This window comes from Natrix helvetica (genome assembly GCF_964273705.1).
Source record: "Natrix helvetica genome assembly, chromosome: 1".
In the NCBI taxonomy this organism is placed as follows: domain Eukaryota; kingdom Metazoa; phylum Chordata; class Lepidosauria; order Squamata; family Natricidae; genus Natrix; species Natrix helvetica.
The window spans coordinates 203,370,097-203,396,031 of record NC_138548.1 but is presented as its reverse complement, the minus strand read 5'-3'; the positions used below and the strand labels follow the sequence as shown (position 1 = coordinate 203,396,031).

General features: G+C 46.4%; 1 protein-coding gene across 4 annotated transcripts in view; it reads left to right on the top strand.

Moving 5' to 3' along the window:
• SYN1 (synapsin I) overlaps window positions 1–25,935 on the top strand; it is a 120,626-nt gene that overhangs the window by 12,837 nt on the left and 81,854 nt on the right. For all 4 annotated transcript variants that reach the window (XM_081935652.1, XM_081935651.1, XM_081935650.1 and 1 more), the window contains exon 2: window positions 21,419–21,476. In XM_081935652.1, the coding sequence (XP_081791778.1) occupies window positions 21,419–21,476 (58 nt within the window). The remainder of the gene's footprint in view (window positions 1–21,418; window positions 21,477–25,935) is intronic.

The window sequence follows — 25,935 nt, the reverse complement described above, 5'->3', positions numbered from 1 at the left end:
TGGTTTCAGGAGGAGGAACCTAGGAGAACATTTGTAAAAGAAGAACAAAGAATTGAAGGTTATTTGGCTATGCTAGACTTCATCTCTGTCTGGACTTTGTGGCAGAGTGAAGGAGATGCGCAGAACAGAGGAATGAAAAACTAGTAATACTTCTCCAGTCATTTTTGCTATTAATCCAGCCTGCCTGTATTTAGAAGGCCTTTGGGGGAGGATTGCCAGATGCAGGAAATAGCTGCCTTTGTATGTGATGTAGCCTAATGTCTGATGCAGCTGTGCATTAAATGGCACATTCAATAAAGTGGACTCTACCATAGAGAGATTAAAAGCAAGGGGAGGATCACTGTGGAGCAATGGAACATATGCTTCTCTCCCTGATACACCCACATCTCCAGCCAAAATTACTGGAATCAAACCAATTGCAATTTCATAAATGAGGATGAATTAATGTGAAAGGCCTATTGCAAATGAGATCTTAGATCTAGACAGGAGATCAAATGTTGAATGAAGTGGGTCAAAACTCCCTCTACCATCTTCTCCATGTAGAATGACTAGAAATGAGGCCCCATATTTAAGAGACTTATGAAAGTGAAGTAATTAACAAGACATTGAGGTTCGAGGGGCTCCTCTTAAAACCAGGTGCTAAAGTGAACTCTCAATTTAAAAAGGATTGAGACATTTATGCTCATTTTTTTCTTGAGCACAACCTCTCCAAATGTACAGACTTTGGTTATCCCAAATCCCAGCCCCTGAGAGCTGAGCCCTTTTCTGGTTAGGAATGATTGCAATAGAAGCCTACCAGACTGGGGAGAAGTTCACCAGGGCCTACAATATTTGTGAAAATAAAATACCACAAAAGAACAAATATTAATGCTATTGGAGCTGGACCGCAAAAATCTGGAGGATCTCTAGATGGCAGTAACAGTGTCAATTTTCATTTATGGTACTTTTTTCCCAGTTATATAATAGGAGCTGACATTTTTGTACCTCCAGTTCTGATAGCATAGTTCTCTGCTCAGATTTATTTAGCTGTGGTTCATTCAACAATATGTACCGTACAACCAAGAATGGTTTATTAAACACAATGTGAGTTTATACTACGATCTGTTCCTATGATACTTTATTAACACATTGCGGATTAAGAGATTAACAGAGTTGGAAGGTACCTTGTAGGTCATCTAGTCCATCCCTTTCACCCAAGCAGGAGACCCTACACCATTTTTGATAAATGGCAGTCCAGTCTCTTCTTGAAAGCTTCCAGTGATGGAGCTCCCACAACATCTGAAGGCAAGCTGTTCCATAGATTGATTGCTCTCACTATCAGAAAGTTCCTCCTTATTTCCAGGTTGATTCTCTCCTTGTTCAGTTTTCATCCATTATTTCTTGTCTGGCCTTCAGGTGCTTTGGAAAATAGCTCAACCCCCCTCCTCTCTGTGGCAGCCCCTCAAATATTAGAACACTGCTATCATGTCTCCCCTGGTCCTTCTCTTTACTAGACTAGCCATGCCCAGTTCCTGCAACCGTTCATCGTATGTTTCAGCCTCCAGTCCCCTAATCATCTTTGGTTGCTCTTCTCTGCACTTTTTCTAGAGTCTCAACATCTTTTTTTTATAGTGTGGTGACCAAAACTGGATGCAGTATTCTAGGTATGGTCTTACTAAGGTTTTATAGAGTGGAATTAATACCCCACTTGACCTTGATTGTATCCCTCTGTTAATGAAATTTAGAATTGCATTGGCTTTTTTGGCTGCCGCTGCACACTGTTGGCTCATATTTAATTGGTTGTATTTAATTGTAGTTTATTTACGATGAGTAGACAGAGCCATGACTTTACTGCTTCAAGCTGCTGGGGAAGTTGGTTTGCCATCTTGGAACACAACATTATATGAGCAGCTATTTCCAGATAAAGCAAATGGCATGTTAAGGTCTAGCTCAATCTGTACCCTCCTGACTTAATTTTCTATTTGCTGTCCATTACTTATTGAATGGAATCTTAAAATACGATCCATCGTCCCTTTTAACGTTAAATGATATGTTCCATTTTACGCTATCTTCAGATTTTTACCATCACTCCAGGTTACAGGGGAAGACTCGTTTTTTGCAAGTTGTGATTAAAATATGTACACCTATGAGCGTTTAGCATATTCCGAGTCTCAAAATGCTTAAGACAATTAGGCTGTATTGTAGCGATGATTTCTGAGACTTTCAGGAAATATTGGGATCTGTACTTTTGTTCTGACCTAGACTTTCTCATACAGTAAAAAGCACATGCTTAGTCCCAAAAACCCTCTTTTTATTTCAACAGCTGTAAATTATGTTTATTCACAGCCTGTAATGAGTCACAAATACTTTGTAAAGAGTCTGACAGACATCTGCCACAGTCCTTCGGCTGATAAGCACCCACCTTTATCTCCCTTGAAACACTGCCAAAGACCTAATTGCCAATTAGCTTTGGAAGGTCACGTGGAGCAGAGAGTCAAAACGGAGCTTCAGAAGTTTAAACTGACCAAAACGAACAAAATGTCTTCCTGCAAAGGCTCATGTGCCTTTGCTCCTCCTTTATGCCTCATGGGAGGGGCCAATCATCTCCAAGTCTTACTCCCAAGTTGCCCCTTTTATCTTAACTGTTCTTGCCTTCTGGCAGTTCTGTGCATGAGTGCACTGTGGGCTCCCCCTGTTCCTCTGCCTTGCTCATGTCCAACTCTGGAGGCTCCGGAGGCAGCACATAACTCCCAGATGGCCCTGCCCCCCCGCCTCCGACACACAACCTTCCCCAGACTCCAGGACTGGCCCATGTTCCGCCCCAACCTCCTCACTGTCCGATTCTGCTGCCTGCTCCGCAGGCTGCCAGCGGACCACAACAACTTTATGAAAGAAGAATACTTCGAAATGAGATTATTATTTTTAGCAGTATTCTCCTGAATGAAGATCCCATCTGGAGCAACCCTTTTAGAATTCTATTAGGAAGGGATACTTGATGTGTACAGCCATCCTTGCACTCCTGCTCCCTTTGCAGATGTGGCTGAGGAAATTCAATATATGCAGGTAGTTCTTGACTTACGACCACAATAGAGCTCCAAATTTCAGTTGCTAAGCAAGACAGTTGTTAAGTGAGGTTTGCTCCATTTTATGTTCTTTCTTGCCGCAGTTGTTAAGTGACTCTCTGCAGTTGTTTAAGTTAGTAACACAGTTGTTCAATGTAACTGGCTTTCCCACTGATTTTGCTTATTGGAAGGTCGGAAAAGGTAATCGCCTGACCGCAGGATATTGCAAGCCTCATAAACATTCACCAGTTGCCAAGCATCTAAATTCTGATCCTGTGGCCATGGGGATGCTGCAATGGTCTTAAGTGTGAAAAATGGCCATAAGTCACTTTTTTTCACTGTAACGTTGAGGTGTCACTAAAGGAATGGTTGCAATTTCCCCAAGGGAGATGCTACTTCTCTGGCAAGATAGGCCACCTGTTGCACTGTTGCTGGTTTTTAAGACTTCGAAAGTCACTGTGCATCTCTCCCTCAGAAATGGAGCGAGGCCAAAGGATGGTGGGTTAACCTTGGATGTAATGTCTGGAGAAAGCTTTAATGTTGAGAAAGCTGGAAGGAAAGAGAGCAACCAGGATCAAGGTTGATGGACTCAGTTCCAGTGGCAATGAGTGCACCATTGGACCACCTGAAAGACCAGATTTGGGTTAGAGATCACCATGGAGAAAATTTGTCTGCAGGTAGTCCTCGACTTACAACCACAACTGAACCCCACATTTTTGTTCCTAAGTGAAACATGGGTGAAGTGATTTTTGTCCCATTTTACGACCGTCCTTGCCACGGTTGTTCAGTGAGTGGTTGCTGTTGTTAAATTAGTAACATGGTTATTAAATGAATCAGGTTTTCCCATTGACTTGGCTTACCAGAAAGGGATCGCATGACCCCGGGATACAGTCAACCGTCATAAAATGTGAGTCAGTTCCCAAGCATCTGAATTTTGATCACATGATGCTACAATGGTCGTAAGTGTTGAAAATGGTCATAAGTCACTTTTTCCAGTGCCATCGTACCTTCGAATGGTCACTAAGTGAACTGTTATAAGTCTGGGACGACCCATATATGGTTGCTATGAGTCAACAACAACTTGATGGCATGTAATCGGTCTCGTGTGTGCTTTGTAAGATGAGGGTACTGAACGACAGGGCATGTGGCACTAAAGGGACGCCCCTTTTCAGGCTCTGGAGCAGGGGTGTCAAACTTGCATCGTCACGGTGGCATCACATGACATATCGGGACTAGGTGGCTCAGTGGGCTAAGACACCGAGCTTGTCAATCAGAAAGGTCAGCAGTTCGGCGTTTTGAATCCCTAGCACAGGTCTCCTGCATGAGCAGGAGGTTGGACTAGATGACCTCCAAGGTCCCTTCCAACACTGTTACTTAAATTACGTCAATGACTTTTCCCCCCCTTTGCTAAACCGGACGTGGATGTGGCCAGCATCTAGCCCCAGGGCCGTGAGTTTGATAGCCCTCCTCTAGAGTCACCCTTGGCTTTTGATTGGGGTGCCAGGAGGAACACCTCAAGAGGAAACTCGGCCTGAGTAGTGGATGAGATCAAGAAGAGTCTACACTTGAGTTAATTACTTCCCCATTTAATTAAAAGTAAATTAACTAAACACAGCTAACATGACTACTGATTACTCCCCGGTGTATTTAATGATTATACTGTATTAGTTATTAGATTGAAAATAAATATTTTCCTGGCAACCTTTGGAAAGGCTGTGGGGACCATCCTGAGCCTTAGGGCAGGGACATATGCGGCCCTGAAGCTGCCGGCTGTGTACCTGTGTGATCCTAAACTTAGTCTCACATTTCCTTAATGCCAAATGAGATGATGTGCCTTAAGAGCACCTGAAAGGCAGCCACATCTTCCGATTCCTAACATATTCCTTCCTTCCCATTCTAAACGCTGAGTGCAAAGAGTAATGTACTCTTCACACGCTCAGAGGAGCTTCGGTCAAGGTTGAATAATTAGAACGTTTAAAAAAATGCCGGGTTTGAGCCTGGAGAGAGGGGTGGTCTGGGGCGGACTCTGTGGGAAATGCAGAGAGGCCCAGTGCAGAGAAACGGTGCTGTGAGGATGCTCGATGCAGCAGAAATCAAGGCGGCGTGTGGCAATTTAGGATGTGTTGATTGTTACTTTCTCCTTGGCGATGAAGCATGGCGGTTTCACAGTGTCGCACAGCTTTTCCTGGGGGGGGGCACCTGAAAAGCAGATTTATTTATTTATTTTTACTCAGGAGCAGGGAGACAACATAGGTTGCTAAAACTTTAGCCTGCACTCTTTTTAAAAGAAAAGAAAACCTTTCAAAAATCCTCAGGTTGTTGCTTTGTCATCTTTGCATTTCGAAGAGATTTGAACAATTTAGTGACAGTGTTACAGAGCACTAATGGAAACCTGCTTGAAAAGACCTAATCACGCATCGAAAAGGACCTGACATACGTTTACACCTCAGTTCTGCATTTGCCAGACATGAAGTCCTGTCTGCAGCGAAGGCGGGCAAGAGGGACGCAGACCTGATGCACTGCGGACTCTGTTGCTTGCTTGTCGGGCAGACAAATAACGCAGAACCACAGAGTCCTTTTGCAAAGTGTGCAGGCTTGGCAGAAGCAGTAAAGCTGCTTCTAGATGCTGCCCTTCAGGCTGTAGGAGGTTTGCACGTTTGAATTCAGACGGAATTAAAACAAAAGCAAGTCTCTGCATGTAGAAAGCCCACCTCACGACATACTTACAGTATCTGGGACTTACTGACTAGAGTACAACGGACAAGGTTCACATGTTATGCAGCCCATAAGCCATGGTTTACAAAGCAGCCATGTCGACTGTTTCAGGCTTGCAGGTCACATTAAACAGCGATCAAGTCACTTGATGCCTTAATGTGTGTTATGTGATGCCAGGATCAACACCAACCTCCCCCCTCAATCACTTTGGTTAGAGTTGCTATTTTGCAACTGTATTTTACAGTTGCTATACTTGGACTGCAAGGTGGTCAAACCGGTCAGTCCTAGAGGAGATCAACCCTGACTGCTCTTTAGAAGGCCAGATCCTGAAGTTGAAACTCAAATACTTTGGCCACCTAATGAGAAGAAAGGACTCACTAGAGAAGAGCCTCATGCTGGGAAAGATTGAAGGCAAAAGAAGAACGGGACAAGAGAGAACGAGGTGGCTGGATGGAGTCACCAAAGCAGTAGAGGACAGACACTTGGCAACTAACAACTAACAACTAACAACAACAACAACAGTTGCTATTTGCAGGGAAGTTCCTGAAAGGGAAATCAACTTGGCAACTTGGTTACGGTACAACCCAGAAAAGCTTTACAACAAATTCTGCAAAATGTAAAAAAAAGGTCCTTGAACGACAAGGCGTTCTGTTACATCAAGATCCATGTATGGCTATGAAGGATATAGAATAGAATAGCAGAGTTGGAAGGGACCTTGGAGGTCTTCTAGTCCAGTCCCTTGCTTAGGCAGGAAACCCTATACCATTGTTGGCATAGGTATGAAGCTCTATACCATGTTGAGGGCCATCCTGTAAATCTGAATGGAAGCCCGAATTTTTATATTTTTTACAGTACTTTAAGCACATAGGTAGGAGAGGTTAAGACTAGAGCAGCAGATTTTTTGAAAATCTGGAAGAAGTCGGACCGTGCAGGAGCAGGAATCTCTTTAAAACAACCATGTCTTTTTTTCCCCCAGGCTTAGTTAGCCTGGGGAAAAATTGCTACTGCTTCAATGCAGCTCATGAATAAGCCATGTCTTTCTGAAGCTCACCCAGAAGCTTGAAATAGATGTGGCCGCTTAAAGGAGGTGCTCATGTGCATTCAAGAAGACTTATCGCAAAACATTTTAGATGAATGTGCAGTTCTAGTGGAGATGCTTTTAACTTGTGGTGACAACATATAATTTCCTTAACAACACGGAAATAGTTCCTAGCTAAAAAAAAAAAAAACATTTTCAAAATATTGTTTATTCGATCCCATTTGAGTTTATAAATTGTTTGTTTTACAATAAGTTATTTCTTTATATTCACAGACAGCTCCTTTTAATTTAGAAATTGCATAATAACTTCCACTCCTTTTCAAGTTTTAATATCATTTAATGCAACAATTACGACGATCATTATTTATGCTGTAGTGTGCAGTATGATCCCTATTACATGTCACTTGCTGAACAATGTCTGATTAAAACAACCCAAATTCTTAAGATACTTGGGGTCAGTTCTCTGGCTCTTAAAATTTCTCCCCTATTCAGGAATTATTTATCCACATTGTGTTCTGAATAAAGAAAAGGAGATTCAGGTAACTACAGAATAGGTAACAATCAAAACCTGTGACTGTCCTCTTGTCCTATCCAGTTGGGGGGGGGGGAGCTCTGAGAACCATGAAAGGGAGGCCACATCAAAGCCACAGGCAGCATCTCCCCTGCTCTTTATTCCCCCCCCCCCCAGTTCAGCGCAACCTATATGTATACTGTAAGTGAGTGTACTGCAGGGAGAACATTTTGTTTAGAGCTAAATCTTCTCCAAGCACTTCCTGGCTTTTGCCATCCCCCCAAATCCCATGCCATGCACAGAACTGGAATCCAAAGGAAAATGTTGTCACGAACATTCTGTAGTTTGCTACTGTTTCTCCCCTTTTATCACTCACACACATACACAACGAGAAAGTGTTGCAGTGTCTCCTGATTGCTGAAAAACCTTTACCTGATAGAATCCCAAGAGAAAGACAGACATTTCAGGTCCAGTGCTCTGCATTCTGGAGTGTCTTCCTTCTTTCCTTCCTCCTATAATGTTTCCTTCCTTCCTTTTCCTTGCTTCCTTCCTTCCTCCTAGAATGTTTCCTTCCTTCCTTTTCCTTCCTCCCTCCTAGAATGTTTCCTCCCTCCCTGTTTCCTTCCTTCCTTTTCCTTCCTTCCTCCCTATTCCTAGAATGTTTCCTTCCTTCTTTCCTTAATGTTTCCTTCCTTCCTCCTACTTCCTAGAATGTTTCCTTCCTTCTTTCCTTAATGTTTCCTTCCTCCTCCTAGAATGTTTCCTTCCTTCCTTCCCCTCCCTCTTCTCCTCCTCCGTTTCTTTGCAGGATGGTGAAGGAATAGATGTGGAGGCGTTTAATGGGCTCCCAGGAACATGTATGGGCCTCAAAATGTGTGAGCCTCAAAAAACTTCATTCTACCCAGGCAGCCCTGCTAAAGATGAGGTGCTGAAACAGATCTCAGGGAGAAGTATAAGTTGTTCCTCCTGGAACCAAACTGGCTGACAGCTGCCCTCCTTAATTCTAGATTTCTCTCTTTTTGCTGAGGAGTTCATGAAGGCTAGATCCCCCCCCCCCCACACACACACACTTCCAGGGCAAAACTTAAAAGCAGGGAACCCAAACTAAGGTGTTGATGGTGGAACAGATGTCACTGCACCACAAAAAGGCTGATCGAAGCACAGCAAATGCGAAAGAAGTGATGCTTCCTCATCAAAGGATAACAGCTTCCTGCTACTAAGCTGAATGTTCCGTTACAGAGGATCGTTGCAAGAAAAGCTGATGACATCCTCTTTCTATGGGATGAATGACTGGCCGGGGTGTGGAATCAGCAGAGCACCGAAATGTACTTCTTCACTGTGTGGGTGGCAGACACAGTAGCGCACGTCAAAGCAATTGAAAACGCAGCTCTGTAGCAGTGCAGAAACAGTCCAGTTCCCTGTGACACCATGGGTTTTAGGTTTGGTAGAAATAAAGGACTGCAGAGATAGCGAGCTGCAATGCGGAAACCACTGGTTTTTTTTTTTATACCTAGCTCAAGCCTTAATTTTTTTTTTTTTTGAAGTGCCATGGAAGTTGAGAGCTAATGTTATAAAACTGCACGTCCTACTCACGGCGGCTGCTTTTCAGTCTCTTTCCCCAGGCTGCTCATGAATGGTTTCCAGTTTTGCTGCACAATTGCAGCAAGAAAGCAAATGGTGCAGCGAAGCAATCTCACATGGAGCATGTTTCTCATTGAAAGGCATGCCTCTTAATGACCAGGATGGTGCTCTGCAGCATAAATTAGGTCTCAGGGACAGATTCCTGCCAGTAATTTTTCTCTTGGCTCAGTTATAATTTCTTTCTTCTGGCCTGTTTCCAGAACATGACACCCCTATACTTACTTATTTAATTTACATCCTGGCTTTCCTTCAAGAGCTCAATCATAGCACTCCCTCTCCTCCTGGTTTGCCCTACCATCTTGGGAAGTAGATAAAAGGAAAAGGTTGGGTCACGAGGGAGGTCGTGGAAATGTGCCCACCAGGTTATCGAGCATTTCACCAGCCTCGGGCCCAGGGAAGGAGCGGTGGGGTAGCAGTGATTATCCGGGAAGACTTAGAGCCGAGAGAGTTCACTGTGCCGCAGACATCCGGGTGTGGGTCCCTTGTCGTGAGATGGGGCCCAGGGAGGCAGTTGGGCCTGCTGATAGTATACCTGGCTCCTCGCTATACATCAGCGGCCCTGCCTGAACTCCTCGAGCTGATCGCATCGGTGGCGGTTGAGACCCCCAAACTTTTAGTGATGGGGGATTTCAACCTGCCATCGATGGGAGAAGCGTCTGAGGGGGTTCGGGAGTTCATGGCTTCCATGACAGACATGGACCTGACCCAATTAATTCAGGGCCCTACCCACGAAGGGGGCCACACGTTGGACCTTGTTTTTGTCTCTGGCCAGTGGACGAGTGATCTGGGAATAGGGGATTTAACTATCACTCCCCTGTCATGGTCAGATCACTCACTTCTCCGACTTGACTTCCCTGGTGCTACCCCCCGCTGCGGGGAGGCGGAACCGGAAGGCATTAGATGGTTCCGCCCCAAGCGCCTGATGGAACCAGATAAGTTCCAGACGGAGCTTGGGCCACCTCCTGTGGACCTGACCCGCCCTCAGGTGGAGGACCTGGTAGCCGCATGGAATAGTGCGACTGCCGGGGCCCTAGACCGAGTGGCACCTTTGCGGCCTCTCCTGCGGCAACGAACCACCCTGGCTCCCTGGTTTACCGAGGAGCTAAGGGTGATGAATCACCACAAGGGACGCCTAGAGAGTCGTTGGAGATCCTCCCGCTCCGAATTTGACCGAGCACAGGCACGAACCTACTTAAGGACGTACCTTGTGGCATTAAGAGCGGCCAAACGTCAACATTGTGCCGCTCTTATTGCGTCCGCAGATAACCGCCCTGCTGCCCTGTTCCGGGTGACCCACTCCCTCCTGTTTCAGAGGCCACGGGAAGCCCCTCTACAGGGCAGAGCAGAGGAATTTGGGAAATATCTGCAGGACAAAATCGCTCAAATCCGGATGGGATGGGTCCCTTTCAGTGGTCCAGTGGAGACGCCCGAGGCGAGTCTTGAGAGACCATTCTGGGAGGAGTTTGATTCGGTTGTCATCGAGGATTTGGACAGGTTACGTGGACGTCTGCGACCTACCACATGTTTATTGGACCCGTGTCCCTCCTGGCTTGTACTGGCATCCTGGGAGGTTACACGCGACTGGCTCCTGGGCCTAGTGAATGCTTCGTTGGGCGAGGGGTCTCTGCCGGCCACCTTGAAAGAGGCGGTTGTGAGACCCCTACTCAAGAAGCCTTCCCTGGACCCAACGGAGCTAGCTAATTATCGTCCGGTCTCCAACCTTCCCTTTTTAGCGAAGGTTGTAGAGAGTGTGGTGGCCCAACAGTTTCCACGTCACCTGGAGGAAGATGATTATTTAGACCCACGCCAGTCCGGCTTCCGGCCCGGGTACAGCACGGAGACGGCCATGGTCGCGTTGGTTGATGATCTCTGGAGGGCCAGAGATAGGGGTTGTTCCTCTATCCTGGTCCTATTAGATCTCTCGGCGGCTTTCGATACCATCGACCATGGTATCCTGTTGCGCCGACTGGGGGGGTTGGGAGTCAGGGGCACCGTTTTACGGTGGTTCGGCTCCTACCTCTCCGGCCGGACGCAATGTGTGTTGGCAGGGGAGCAGAGATCGACCCTGAGACCCCTCACTTGTGGGGTGCTGCAGGGGTCGGTTCTCTTGCCACTCCTGTTCAACACATACATGAAACCGCTGGGCGAGATCATCCGTGGCTTTGGGGTGGGATATCATCTGTACACTGTACACTGATGATACTCAGCTGTACATCTCCACCCCGAACCACCCCAACGAGGCCGTCGAAATGATGTCCCGGTGCTTGGAAGCCGTACGGATCTGGATGGATGACAACCAACTCAAACTCAACCCCTCCAAGACGGAGTGGCTGTGGCTTCCGGCCCCCCGGTTCAACCAGTTGCTTCCATCTCTGGCCATCGGGGGCGAGCAACTGGCCCCAATGGAACGGGCGCGCAATTTGGGCGTCCTCCTAGATGCCCGGCTGTCCATGGATGACCATGTAACAGCCGTGGCAAGGGGGGCGTTCCACCAGGTTCGCCTGGTGTGCCAATTGCGCCCCTTATTGGACCTGGATGCCTTGCGCACAGTCACCCATGAGCTGGTGACGTCTTGCCTGGACTACTGCAATGCTCTCTACATGGGGCTTCCCTTGAGATGCACTCGGAGACTACAGTTGGTCCAGAATGCGGCCGCGCAGGTGATTATGGGGAGGACTAGGTACTCCCATGTAACACCTCTCCTGCGCGAGCTGCACTGGCTTCCTGTGGTCTATCGGGTGCATTTCAAGGTTCTGATTATGATCTTTAAAGCGCTCCATGGCACAGGACCTAGTTACTTGCGGGATCGCATCCTGCCCCATACATCCCTACGACCAATCCGCTCACACAGAGAGGGACTTCTCCGGGTGCCGTCCGCTAAACAGTGTCGGGGGGCGACACCCAGGAGCAGGGCCTTCTCTGTGATGGGCCCAGCCCTGTGGAATGACATCCCCCTTGATATCAGGATTACTTCCGATCTCCGCTCCTTCCGTGTAAAGCTCAAGACCCACCTCTTTCAACTGTCTGGCCTGGCTCAACCGTAGTTTATCCTTTTCCTCCTGACAGTCCTTTTTTAAATTGTATTATTATTTCGGGGTATTTTAATGACTAATTTAATTTTTATTATTATTAATGTAATGTATTTTTAATTATTACCTCCTCCATGCATGTATGTATATGTATGTATATGTGTGTATTTTTATGTTTATATGTATGTATGTATATTTTATTGTACGCCGCCCCGAGTCCCTTGCGGAGAGGGTGCGGCTAACAAATTAAATTTCTAATTTCTTCTTCTTCTTTCTAAAAATAAGGAAAAGATCGCGCATCTTCTTCCTCTACCTTTTATTGTTGCTTTAAAAGACACATAATTCATTTTGGTCAGGGCACTACTTTGCCCACGTCTCCGGGAAACTGGCTTTAAAAAAAAAAAACACCACATCCCCAGGGTGGGGAAGGCTTAGGATCCTTCAAGTGATCAGTCACAAAAGCCTGCATTTAAAAAAAAAGACGCAGAAAGAAGAGCTGCACCATAATACATTGCAAAGATTGAAATGTAATTGGCAAGAAGCATAAAAATAGGCTCTCAATGCTAAGGGTTAAATGGTGCACCAAGACTGAACAAGTAAACTACAGCATATAGCTGTGGATCCACTTGAGACTTTACCTGGCGGTGGAAAACAGGACGGCTTCCGTTCACAATAGCTCAGAACTGTGCAATGTACTGTGCAGAAGACAGAAATGAAGGCTACCCAAAAGTATGGCAGCAATCCTGCAGAGACTGGAAAGATTCCAGCATCTTGTTTTTTTAGAGGTCGCAAGCGAATGACACGATATGCAGTAGATGGCAAATGTAGCCCCAGGATTGTCTTTGCGGGTTAAAATCCAGAAATGTAGTTGGATTTGCACAAACACGGGGAAGTTCCCCTTACCGAAGTGCAGGTGAAAGGATTGTGCAGAGAATGGGAATACGTGCCTCCTTGATTTAGCTGTTCTTGCAGCTAAAAAGGAAAATGCAAAGTGACATCTCTGTTGGACAAATGGTAGTAAGCGGTTTCTGGAGCAGCATTTTAGAGACAGGCTGCAAATTCTAGAAGGATCTCTGTACAGTAGATTATAAAGCTGGTAGTTGACCAGGATATTATCTAGGGAAAAATAAAAGAACGGCTTTAGAAACGCAGTTGCTGTTGCAGAGATAACCGCGAACAGGGAATATCGATATATTTAGCTATGACAGCTGCACTGACTCGCAGCTTTTCTCCAGTTCAGCGCCTTCCGGCAGCTTGGGAATCGAATTCCCTTTGGCCCATCTGACTGGGGATTATGGGAGTTGTGATCCTGCACGGCTGCACGCGGATCTTGACACTAAGGTGTCAGTGAAGCAAAACAGGGACCGGGTCCGCTTGGGAAAGGTGGCCTTTTCCCGCGCGGGTAGCCCAGACCTGGGCTTAGCAATGCAGCAAATGAAGGGAAGAAGGATGCAGAGCTTTGCGCCAAAGCGGGCACCGCAAAGGAGAAAGCAAGAAATCCCCATCAGTTGCTCTCGGGCTTTAGCTTGACAAGCTTTTCAGGCTAGCTGGAGTGGGCTGCGGGCTGCGGGCTTGCTCCGCGCGTGCCTGCGCATGGGGAAGAATCCACACACAGCACAAGCATCTTGCGACCAGCAGATCCCCTCCTCCAAGTTTGTCGCATGGCTAAAGCAGCTATTTTCCCTCTCTCTCTCTTCCCCCTCCCCTCGCCCCCCAATTCGACTAATCCTAGTGAGTCAGAAAGCTATGGGGGGGGCGCCTTCGCGATGCTCCCAATCCTTTACGGAAATGAGGGAGGGGGGAAGAGAGAGGGAAAGGGGGGGGGGAGGGAAAAAAAAGCTATTCAGGATTGGGAGGGGTTGTGAAATGGGGTGGTGGTAAATGCTCCGTCCTAAAGGGCGACACAGCTCCGCATTGAGAGGTTCGGTGATACTACCGGTACTATATACTAATCTCTGCCCCAAACGGTAAAGACGGCCGTGGTTACATGGCTGGAATTTCATTCTTTGCAAGAACGGGGCGCAGCATTTTTTGCTATGTTTTCAAGAAGTCTACGTTTGGCATAGGAAGAAGGGGGGGGGGAATCTCGATAGCGCGGAGACAGGTTGCCCAGCAGCTGATCGCCCGTAAGTGGGCTGCGAAGCTAAATGGGGTGAGGTTATTAGTATGGAAGACCACATACTAATGAAACATGAAACATCCCAGGAGCGCAAATGCAAACGGCTTGCCGGGAAAACATCGGAGGCTGGACTCGATGGAAACGGAGGATGCTTTTTAAAATCTGGAATGACCCCTTTCTTTTACAATAAGAATAGGATTCAAACCTCCCGGGTAGATTCCCGGTAAATGCTACCCTGTCCCTCGAGTTGAGCTACGGAACTACAACTCCCAACATACCTCGAAACACTTTGCTGGTTGGTGCTGCTGGGAGTTGTAGTTGAGTAAGAGCAGCCGTGTTTCTTTTGTGGGAAGAGTGGTGCAGAGTCCTCTGGCGGGAAAATGGCAGGCCAGCTGCACGCTCTTTTTCCTTTTGTTTGTGTTCGGTAAATTCCAGGGCTCACTTTTGGCAGTGAAAACCGTCTCTTCTTTGTCTGTGGTGCCAAAGGTGCTTTTCCAAGAGGCAACGGGGATTTCTTTGGTTTGTCTTTGAAGACGTTTTGCTTCTCATCCAAGAAGCTTCTTCGGCTCTCAGCAGAAGCTGAGCTGAAGAAGCTTCTTGAATGAGAAGTGAAACGTCTTCAAAGAAAACCCAGAAAGCCTCGTTGTCTCTTGGAAAAGCACCTTTGGGACAGCCATGACCTGGATGACCGAGAATCTGCAGTTTAGCTGGTGAGAGATGATATTGTCATTAAAACAATCCTGAAACTGAGCCAGCATGGGAATCCTGGGAGTTGAAGTCATAAAGGGGACATAGTTCCCCACCTCTGCCTTACATGGTTGTTTTTGTAAGGAAAATAGGAGGACAGAGGAGTAATGTATGCGTTCACTCTCATGAGCTATTTATAAAAACAATGAAGGTGTGGATATAAAACAATAAATAAATAAAGTGGTATTTATATAGTAAAATGGGCTATTTATGGACCATGGTCCATATGTAATAGACTTGACCCTCATTTTCAGCCAGACCTGACATGCTGGCATAGTTCTGCAGTTTCCTGCTGAAAACCACCAGGGTCCTACCATTTTTAGGTGGGAAGTAATGAAATACTCATTTATGCCATAGATTGGACTGAATGAACTTATTTTATAGACCAGAAAAGAGCCAGACATATCCTTCCTTGGGAAAAGTTAGACAATCCTAGGCTGTGCTGTACAGTATGGTCTGAACCAGTGGTGGGTTCCGGGCGGTACGGCCAGGTACGGGTGGTAGCTGGGAGCAGCGGCCACCTTACTGGAACGGTGGCTCATTTGCCCAGCCCGCGTTCCTTACCGCTTTTTGATGCAAATGGGCCAATTGCGCCTGCGCGCAGTGTGCAGCGTCTATGCAACCTCCGCCGAGCAGCTGTGTTGCTGGGCGGTGGCGTGCACATGTGTGACGAGGACACCTGGCCCCGTCGCAGTGTACTGGTTGCGACGGGATCCGGAGCCCACTACTGGTCTGAACCTGTGACTTGCTGCTTGTCCTGGTCTAGGGCAGGGGTCTCCAACCTTGGCAACTTTAAGCTTGGCGGATTTCAACTCCCAGCTTGCTGGCTGGGGAATTCTGGGAGTTGAAGTCTGCCGGGCTTAAAGTTGCCAAGGTTGGAGACCCCTAGTCTAGAGTGTTTCTCACAGCTACCAGCTTTGCATTCAGTGGGTTGAATCTTCAGCATATTTGGTCTGTTTTTGACTGCTGCAGTCTCTGCTGACATTTGGCAAATGGAGGAAAAGCTTGTGAAATTGCGCTATTGTACTAGGCAATGTTTTTCAACCTTGGCATTGCTGCCAGTATTGCTGGCTGGGGAATTCTGGAAATTGATGTCCATGTAGCTTAAGAGATGCCAAGATTGAGAAACACTGGTACTATGTCTAGACTTGATAGAGCAGGAAGCAAAGTTCTAATCTGCTTGTTTGATTTATTCCTCAGCAAGTCAATTCCAGTTTGCGACACTAGAGGGCACCATCTTACAAAGACTGGCATAGCTGTTAGACTGGAGATAGTTTTTAATCATTATATCTTACACATTCTATGTTACAATGAAAATAGAAGGAAAAAGCTATTTCCCTCCCAAAAGGACATTTATATATTTATAGTCACTTTGCTATTACATTTATCTTTTATGGTAAATATAAACTTAATAGCATGTTTTATGATGAGATCTCTCTGCTGTCCAATGTTGGCACAGAAAGACCGCTCCAGACCTCAGTATTGCCTAAAGCAGCACAAAGATTGCCCATATGAGGAACCAAGTCCTTTTTTCCCATCGGTTGTGGCTGTGAAAGAGATACAGGTGCCCTTGGTGCTCACTGTCTGGACAGAGAAGGACATGCTCTTAACAAGCAGAAGAGTTTCCAGGCAAGGGCCTTCTCATTCTTGAGCAGGCTGCCAAGAAGTGAGCATTGGTTCATTTCGTTGGCCTGGTAGCTGGGCAGAAACAGATTTGGGACTAGGACAATTAAGAATACCCTAGGAAGCAGCATGAAAAGTCACAGGTAGATGCCCGCCAAGGCAGATCCGGGGAAATGTAATGTCCGAAATGGGTCACTCCCCGCTGTTGGCTATTACAGCCAAGGCTTCCCATCTCTGCCGCAGAGCAGCAGTTGTTCTTTGTGTGACTGATTGTGTTCAGTTGGCCCATGTACCCACTGGAGTTCACAATGGTTCTGATTCTGTAATTTATTTTTCCTTTGCAGGAGGGACTCTCTTTTCCCTTGCAGCATGAAATGCCTCCATCAGAAGCTCTTACCCTTCATTCTGCTGCAATTGGTAGGGTATGCCTGCATCTCATCTAAGTTCCAGCCAGGATGCTGCTAGTTATACACGCACCACTGATTGTAAAATCCTGGTTCGTGGGACATTGGGGGGGGGGGGGAAATAGAAGATGTTTTCTTTAGTGGTCCTTCTGTTTTCCAGTTTGTAAAATATAAGCGAAGGAGTGTTTGTGTTGTTGGAAACAAGCTCGGGGACCTTTTTTTTTTAAGTGAAGAGAATTAGCCACTGACCTTCACTTCTTCCCCTCTCTCTAAATTCCTTACGGAATTTGGTTACTTCTAAGATTAAGGTAGGAAAAAAGTTTCTTTCACAAGGAGTAATGATTTTCATGAATGCTGGCACCTACTTTGGCCTGGCTTTGGGACAAAGAGCAGGGAATGGAATGCCCCTTGGTGTTTTTCCTTGCTTGTGAAACTTGCAGCGGGCTGTTTTCAACGAAGCCAGAACGTTGGATTAAAGGGCAAGGCTGTCCTTAGGGAAGGGAAAGTTTCTCCCATGTTTTAAGATAGTTTTAATGCTCCCCTAAGAAGGGGCAGTAAACAGGATGGCGAAATCTAAAGACAATAATGAGGGAGTTGCAATTTTTCATTTTAATTAGAAAATCCCTTTCCAAATGATAAAGCCAGATGTTTAAATGTAAAACAAGTTTGCTTGAGAAAAGAGGAACGCAGAAAAAAATAAGGGAAGGCAACAGTCCTGAAAGAGAATGGCTTTAAGTTACCTTCTCCACCCAACTGACGATTGCGCTCAGTAAAACAGAAGAGGAAAGGGCTTCCTAGTAATATACAAGCAGAAATCGCCTCTGAAGATGTACTGAACCGCAATGTCTTGGGCAAAACAGGTAGCAACTAGTTTAGCTAGAGTGACTATTGTTTTTTTAGGGCTGGGCATACTTTGAAAATGACTTGGAAGAAGAGCTTCTGACCATCAGTGCCATTTTGATGCCTCTCCTTTATCCATTAAGGTAGCCTGACTTTATCAGGCTATTGTTCTTTTAAGAGTCACATAGATATCTTAAAGCAATGCTGCCTTCCTTCCTTCCTTCCTTCCTTCCTTCCTTCCTTCCCTCCCTCCCTCCCTCCCTCCCTCCCTCCCCTCTCTTCCTCCTTCCCCCCCTCACTGGAAGCCTTAAAAAAGTCAGGCTATTTTGGTGAGCAATGAAGAGGTGCCGTACCTGTGTACGATCTAAATTCCAAAAGAATTCAGATGGGAGGGTCATCACATATTGCACCCATTTCTGTGTGAAAGCTCCAAAAAACTACAATCCCCATGCATTTTATGCCACATAATAAGACTTGTTCAGTCCGTGAAAATTTGGCCACTCTCATTTTTGTGTGCTTCTCGTACCTCCTGGCACTTTTCTACATGGGAACGATTCAGGGGTAAACTGCTGGGGGGTTCTCAGGGGTTCGAGAGAACATCTAGCTAAGATTCTGTGCAGTTTGGAGAACCCTCCAAATCCCACTCCTGGCTGGCCCCACCCACCCTGTCCCTCCCAGGAGTCCCCACACGACCTGTTTTGGATGCAGGTAAGTGCAGAGTGTGCATGGAGGCTTGGGAAGGGTGAAAACGGGGCCTACCGGAAGTTCAGGAAGGGCGGAAACAGGCCTGTTTCTGACTTCCAGAGGGTCTCCGGAACTGGGGAGGTCGTTTGTGCACTCCCGGAGGCTCGAGGAAATGCTCTAGAGTCCAGGGAGGGCAAAAATGTCCCGCCCCTACTGTGGTGCAGAAGGCCAACTAGGCCACTCTCACCATGGCCATGCCCACCAAGCAACTAGACAGAGAACCCCTTGCTAAAAATTTGAATCCCACCCCTGGAACTATTGGTTGATTTAGAAACCATCTTTTCTTGTGAGAAATGGCAAGCTTTGTTTTCTTCAAAGTCTTAATTCCGGTGCATTTCACATGCCGAATAAACTGAAATCTTTTATCTGAGCAACCTTTCTGCCTCTTTTGCCTGGGTCTCATCTGTTACATCATTCCTACATGTTGATTCGTAACAAATCATGGCAAAAAACCACATGCCATTAATTTGTGTCATTGTATAATTATTGGCATTATTTAGCAGTGATAACACAGGGGCATTAATGCATCTTCCATTAATTAACCTGGGGGATAATGAAGCATTAAGAATTTTCCAGCTGGCAGTATGAGAGTATCTGAGGAACATCAGTCTGACTGTTGGCACTCTGTCCTAAATATCTTTTAGAGGGGAACTGTTAAAGGATTTGGTAGTGATTTTTTAAAATTACTATCCTTGCAGCTTCTGACGGTGAGTTTCAGATGTTAGTGAGAATTCTTTGTAGCGAGAATTATCCGAGGGAGGAAGAGCAGGTTGGCCTCCTGCTTAGATGTTAATTAGCTTTTCTCCCCCTTCCATCTGTTTTTCTCTTTTTTAGAGCAATAAGCTCAGATTTATAGAAAATTAAATGAAAGCCAGCCGCATAGGGGACACTGTTGTTTTCCCCAGTCAAGCAAAATGCTCCGTCTCTCAGATCATGAGTTTAGTTAGGAATGTCGTGGCTGAACGTAACCTACTTAGTGATTTTTACAGTTGAACCATAAAAGTACTGGCCAGCCCTAAAACCTTAGAAATGTCTGTTGGAAGAGTTTTGATGTATTTAGGCCTCTCAGCATGGGGCCAACCTACCAGATGCAGTGGGGGGAGGGCAGTTGTCACAAGGAGAAGAAATGTCCCTTGTAAACATGTATTTTCTTCCCGGGCTTGCTTTCTGGATTGGAGGGAGGTCTTGCTTGTTTAATTTGGCTTTTGCAGTTAAACTGGATGTAATTCGGAGTGGAGGAGATGTTTATTATTAGTCACAAAACTCACTGCATGGCTGGGTGAGCTGTTCCGTGAAAGTGAGGTACAGTACTTGCCTTTGGTAGCTGCATTAAGTAAAACTTGCATTAATCACAACTCATCGCAACAATTGTCCCACGGAGTTTCCATTGAATTAGTGGGCTCTTGTGAAGTCCGGTGTTTGTTTGTTTGGGAAGAAACTCTCAATTCGATTGTCCAGCTGATATTAATGCAAACATTGTCAGCCTTGACATAGTTTCTGAAGCTCGGAGAAAATCTCTATTTTAGGAGTGAATTATTTTTTTCTTAGCAACTTGATGGACAGGAAGGAAAGGATGGGGGAAAAAAGAATATAATAAACGGGGGGGGGGGTTGTTGGTAGAAGGGAGGGGTCTGTCTCCTTAGTGATCTTTCCCATGATCAGCAAGAAGCTTCAGAGAGATTTCTGTCCTGATTTGTGTGTGTGCAGGGTGGATAAAAATTGATTTTTTTTAAAAAAAAATGGATTTTTAAAAAATTAAATTGGATTTTTTAAATTTAAATTGGATTTTTTATATTTTTATCAAATTTATTTTAATAAAATGCTTTTGGAGTAAAAATCTACCTAAAGGTAGCTTTATATTTAACATACGTTAATAATTTAGTTTAGTCAGCATGAAATGGAGTTTAGTTATGTAGCATGAGGCTGTATATTCTGCAATGTTTACATTTTTGGTAAAATCAATGAATCCAAGCTCTGCAAGTTGAGATAACATGTACTCTAAATAGGAAACCTTCATTTTGTTTGCAAATAATAATATTAAAGATTCTAACTACCAGCAAGAATGGGTCCTTACATTTAAAGAGCACCTGTCATTTCAGATCCATCAGGACGTTGCCTGTTAGCGGAAATCCACTCACCTGCTGCCTACCATGTTATGTTGTGTTACTGCTACATCACCAGCCATCCCATTAAATTTAATGATGAGTCAACAGCAGGTCAGAGGAGGAGCCGTTGTGGGACAGAGATGACAGTTGATCTTTAAAAATGATAATTTAGTTGATTTAAATCAAGCTTTTTTTACTAGTGATTTAAATCATGACTTGATTTAAATCAAATCCACCACGTGTGTATGTAATTCTCCAATCCTGGGTTACACATGGCTTTTGCCTCTCCAGATAGAAGTTCTATCTAGAGAAAAAAATAAATGACTTCTCCCTTAAAAGCAAACCAGTTATCGTGGCACATTTACTGCATCCAACTATATTTATATTCTAAAAGATTTTCCATTTTAAAAGAAAGATTTGGAAAAACTCAGATGAGGCCACATCACTTATGAGTCCTTGGATGGGAACCAAATTGATGGAATTGGCAGACATTATAAATATCAGCGGGGATGTTTACTTGTATTTAGAGATGATGCTGGCTAACGGTGGAACATTCCTGAGCAAAAGATAGCAGAAGAAAATCTGGTGAAACCTAGTTCAAATCTGCCCTTTTTAAGGTGTTTTGGGTCCCTCCAGGTTTATTAAGGAAATATAAAATGTTTTAAAAGAGGTTGAGGTGTGCCATCAGTTCAAACCGATACTTCTTGGCTTATCAGGCTCATCTTAGATTCATTGCCTTTGTAGTGTAGATCTGGCCTTCATGTACTATTAGGAGTAGTGTGTATATTGATGTATATCCATCTGGAATCATACCTTGAAGAACAATCTGACTTTAAACATTATGGTTTTCCTTTTTCCAGGGCAAAATATTTCAAGGGGAAGAAACTTCATGGAGAATTGGACATCAAGATTGAACAGGTATGTCTGAAAACAAGCATTAGGGACTGGCTTCTGGAATCCTTATCAGAGTTTCAACCATATAGCTTTCCAGGTGTTGTTGGGCTGCAATTTCCAATTTCCAACTAGGGCTGGCGGTAATTGGAGTTAAGTAATACCAATACCATACTGTTCTAAGAATATGAAGTTCTGTACTTGCTTGTTGTGCATTAGCCCCTTTTAGTGGGATGCATAATTTATCTGACCTGATGTTCTGTCCCGTGATTCCAATGAATATGCAGACACAGGCTTGGCTGTCTGTCATGACTAATTACATAGATAAAGCCACCCCTTGGCTAGGAGCCTAGAAAACTATCTTCAAGAAACCAAGATTAAATTTGCGGAATGCTTTCTCAATGGCTAGTAAAATGGACTGTTTTTTCCTGTAAAGATTCCCCTCCCGTCGCTCCACCTATAAACCCTTTGGGAGGGGCCACAACCTTAGCCAGTTATCCCTACTTCCTTCTATGACGTCTTCTCCACAGCTGTTCCTTTCTCCTCTCAGCTCTACGCATATGCACATCGGGGACAACCTCCCTCTGTTCCTCTTAACTGCTCCCTGACTCAGATGCCACCTGGTGGCTAACAGGCCTCTCTAGTTCCTGCTCTGACTCCAAACACCCTCCAGAGTCTTCCTTATCCTCCAGATCAGTCCCATAATAGTCTGAGCTGTCAGAATCCACCAACAGCTCAGCCAGCCGCTACTGGGCCACAACACTATCCCTCACCACAGGGCCCTTCCCCTGTGGTCTGATGCTCAGGGTGTGGCTTAGCTGGGAATTGTTCATGGAAGGCCTGCACCAAAGCAGGTGCATGCACGGAGGTAACATCCTCCGGCTTTCGGCCTTTCCAATTCACCAGGTATTGGAACCGTCCTTTCAGCCATCGGGAATCCCGAATCCTGGTAACCGTACTCGGCCCGCACCTCATCGACACAGGGTTCTGGCTGGGGATGTTCGGGTTGGCAAAGAGGACAAGCCGGCTGTTCAGGAACAAGAAGAGATCTATGAAAGACCAGATGGACTTGCATTGAACGTGGTAAAGTCAGGCGATAGGCGACCGGATTGATGACTGCTTCAACAGGAAACGGGCAAGGTAACGGTGGTCTAACTTCTTGACTGGCTGGTTTGACGGAAGGTGTCTAGTGGACAGCCACACTCGATCGCCCACAGTCAATGCCGGAGTCGTGCGCCGAGACCTGTCCGCGACTCTCTTATAGTTCTCCTTGGCTTTATCCAGATATCGCCGCACTACTTGATGGACTGCCTGTAGTTCCGACAGGAAGTCTTTAGCTGTAATCTCCGATACGGGATAAAATGCGCCATCTTCGTCAGCATGTCTATCACCACGAACACCGTGGTAAATCCAGAAGATGGAAGCAAGTCTGTCAGGAAGTCCATAGAAATGGCCCTCCAGGGTCTCTCCGGGGTCAGCAATGGCTGAAGCAACCCTGGAGGGGCTCCCGTCGCTGACTTGGCCTGCCGACACCGTACACAAGACGTGATGTAAGATTGTACGTCATGTTGCAATCGGGGCCACCAGAAGTTACGGGAGACCAGGTTCAAGGTCTTGAAGAAGCCAAAGTGCCCCGCCGCAGGATCATCATGGCACTGGGATAGAATAAGTCCCTGAAGGAGCCCCACTGACACATAGAGTCTGTCCCGGTACCCCAAAAGTTCATCGGTGAATGTTCATGGGGAGGCAGGCCCCACCTCTGCCTTCCGTTGTTCCACGTAATTGTCATGCCGCTGCGCTTCCCATATCTGGGGCCATACGTCCACAGGCTAGTGAACCACAGAGAAGGACTCTACGGGCAAAATTGTCCGCGGTGGAATCAGGTCTTTGGTACACAAATACTCAGGTTTCCTTGATAGGGCATCCGCCCTTTGGTTGTGCGCACTGGGGATGTACGCCACACGGAAATTGAACCATGCAAAGAAAAGAGACCACCGGATCTGGTGCTGGTTCAATTTCCACACGGTCTTCAGAAATTCCAAATTCCTATGGTCCATCCGGACTTCAATCTGATGCCTGGCCCCCTCTAGATGATTCCTCTAAGCCTCAAACACCACCTTAATGGCTAGTAACTCCTTCTTCCAAATGGTATAATTGCGCTCCGAAGAATTGAGTTCCTGCGAGTAATAAGCGCAAGGGAAAAGGGTACCGCCGGAGGCGTGAGCCTGAAGTAACACTGCTCCCACAGCGATATCGGATGCATCCGCCTCCACTACAAATGGACGGTGGGGGTCAGGATGGTTCAAAATGGGCTCTTTCATGAAGGGCTGCTTCAAGGCCTGGAACGCGTGGTGCTCAGGGCCCCCCCAATGAAACGGAACTTTTTTCTGCAGGAGCCGAGTGAGGGGCGCAGTCAGGGAAGCAAAGCCAGGGATAAAGGTCCGATAGTAGTTGGCAAACCCGAGGAGTTGCTGGACATCCTTCACTCTCCGAGGAAGTTGCCAACTACACAAAGACCCTACCTTGCCCAGCTCCAGCGCAATGCCTTCAGGAGAGATACGATGTCCCAGGAACTCAATGGTGGACTGCCAAAACTGGCACTTCTCCAGTTTCGCATACAAGCGATTCTCATGGAGCCGTTGTAGGACCAGGCGTAGGTGCTGCCAATGGCTCTCCCGGGAGGATGAGTAAATCAAGATGTCATTGAGATAAATGACGACAAACTGGTCCAAAAGGTCCCGGAAGATGTTGTTCATAAAAAGTTGGAAGACAGCAGGGGCATTGGTCAGCCCAAAAGGCAAGACCGTGTACTCAAAATGCCCGTACCTGGTTCCGAATGCCATCTTCCATTCATCCCCGGATCGGATCCGGACAAGATTGTAGGCTCCACGGAGATCCAATTTGGTGAACACCTTAGCTTCTCTGAGCTTCTCCAGCATTTCAGGAATAAGGGGCAGAGGATATCGATTGCGCACCGTGATAGCATTGAGCCTACGATAGTTACAACAGAGTCTCAAATCTCCGGTCTTCTTTTTGACGAACAAGACCGGGGCAGACAATGGCTTAGATGAGCATCTGATAAAACCCCGAGCTAGGTTTTTGTCCAAAAAGTCTCACAATGCGGCCAATTCCGGGTCTGACATCGAATACAAACGACCCACAGGGAGTGGCGCGTCCAGAATCAAATCGATGGGACAATCATATGGCCGGTGTGGTGGCAATTGGCCTGCTTCTTGTTCACTGAACATGTCTGCAAAATCTGCTATGTCGGAAGGCAATGACACCCCGGGTGGACTCAGCAGCTGGCCTGCACAGACATGACAGGTGTGATCCACACATTGCAAGGCTGGAAAGATGACAAGGTTCTGGGACCAGTAGTTTATTGGGTCGTGTGCCTGAAGCCAAACCAAGCCCAAGACCACGTGGAAATGCAGGCCAGAGGTAATGTAGAACTGGATGGCTTCCTCATGAGCCCCGATGACCAGGTGCAAGGGTTGCATGGCGGCCTTGATAGGCCCAGACAGAAGCACCCGGCCGTCAATGGTGACCACAAGCATAGGAGGATATACTGGACACAGAGGGACCGCATACTTGGTCGCAAACGCCTCGTCCATGAAGTTCATGGTAGCCCCGGAGTCGACGAGAGCATGCGCCGGAATCCCCTGTGGACTACTGGATAGGACTATTTGGGATGCCAGGATCAGGTGTCAGGGAGGCCTGCAAGTCACTGTCTCTGAACATGGCTCTGAATTGATGTGCGCCTGACCCAAGATCTCCCTTAGGTCTGGCTTGGGGGCCTTTCCCGACAAATTGTTCTGGGTTTGGATGTAATTCCCGTAACTGACACCCCTCGTCTCTTCTTGGGGCAAAAGGCTGCCATGTGGCCAGGTTCCCCACAATAAAAACACAACCCCCCTAAGCGCCGTCTGTCTTTCTCCATTATTGACGAGCGGGGTTTGTCTGCACCTAATTCCATGGGCTCCTCCTGTGGAGTTGGAGTCTCACGCATGGCCGGAACGACCCTGTTCTCCTGGGACGTGCGGCGAATTCCCTGCCTCTGCAACCGAGCATCAATCCGGAGACACAGGTGGACCAACACGTTGAAATTCAGTGGCCTATCCACATGCACCAGCTCATCTTGCAATTCTTCCGACAACCCATCCTCAAATGTGTCCATGAGGGCTGCCTCATTCCAAGCCGAATTCTGGCTTAGTAGCCTAAATTCACTGATGTAGTCCTGCAAGGAACCCCGGCCCTGCTTCAGAGTCTTCAGACGTTGGGTAGCCGTCTCCGTCTTAATGGGGTCCTCATACATTAACCGGAGGTGGTCACAGAACCCGCTGAAGTCATCCAGCAAAGGGCTAGCCTGGACCAGCAGTGGCGTCGCCCAATGAGCTGCGGAGCCAGAGAGTAAGCTAATCATAAACCCCACTTTATCTCGGTCAGTGGGAAAATCCTCTGCTCTCAAGCTGATAAATAGCTGGCA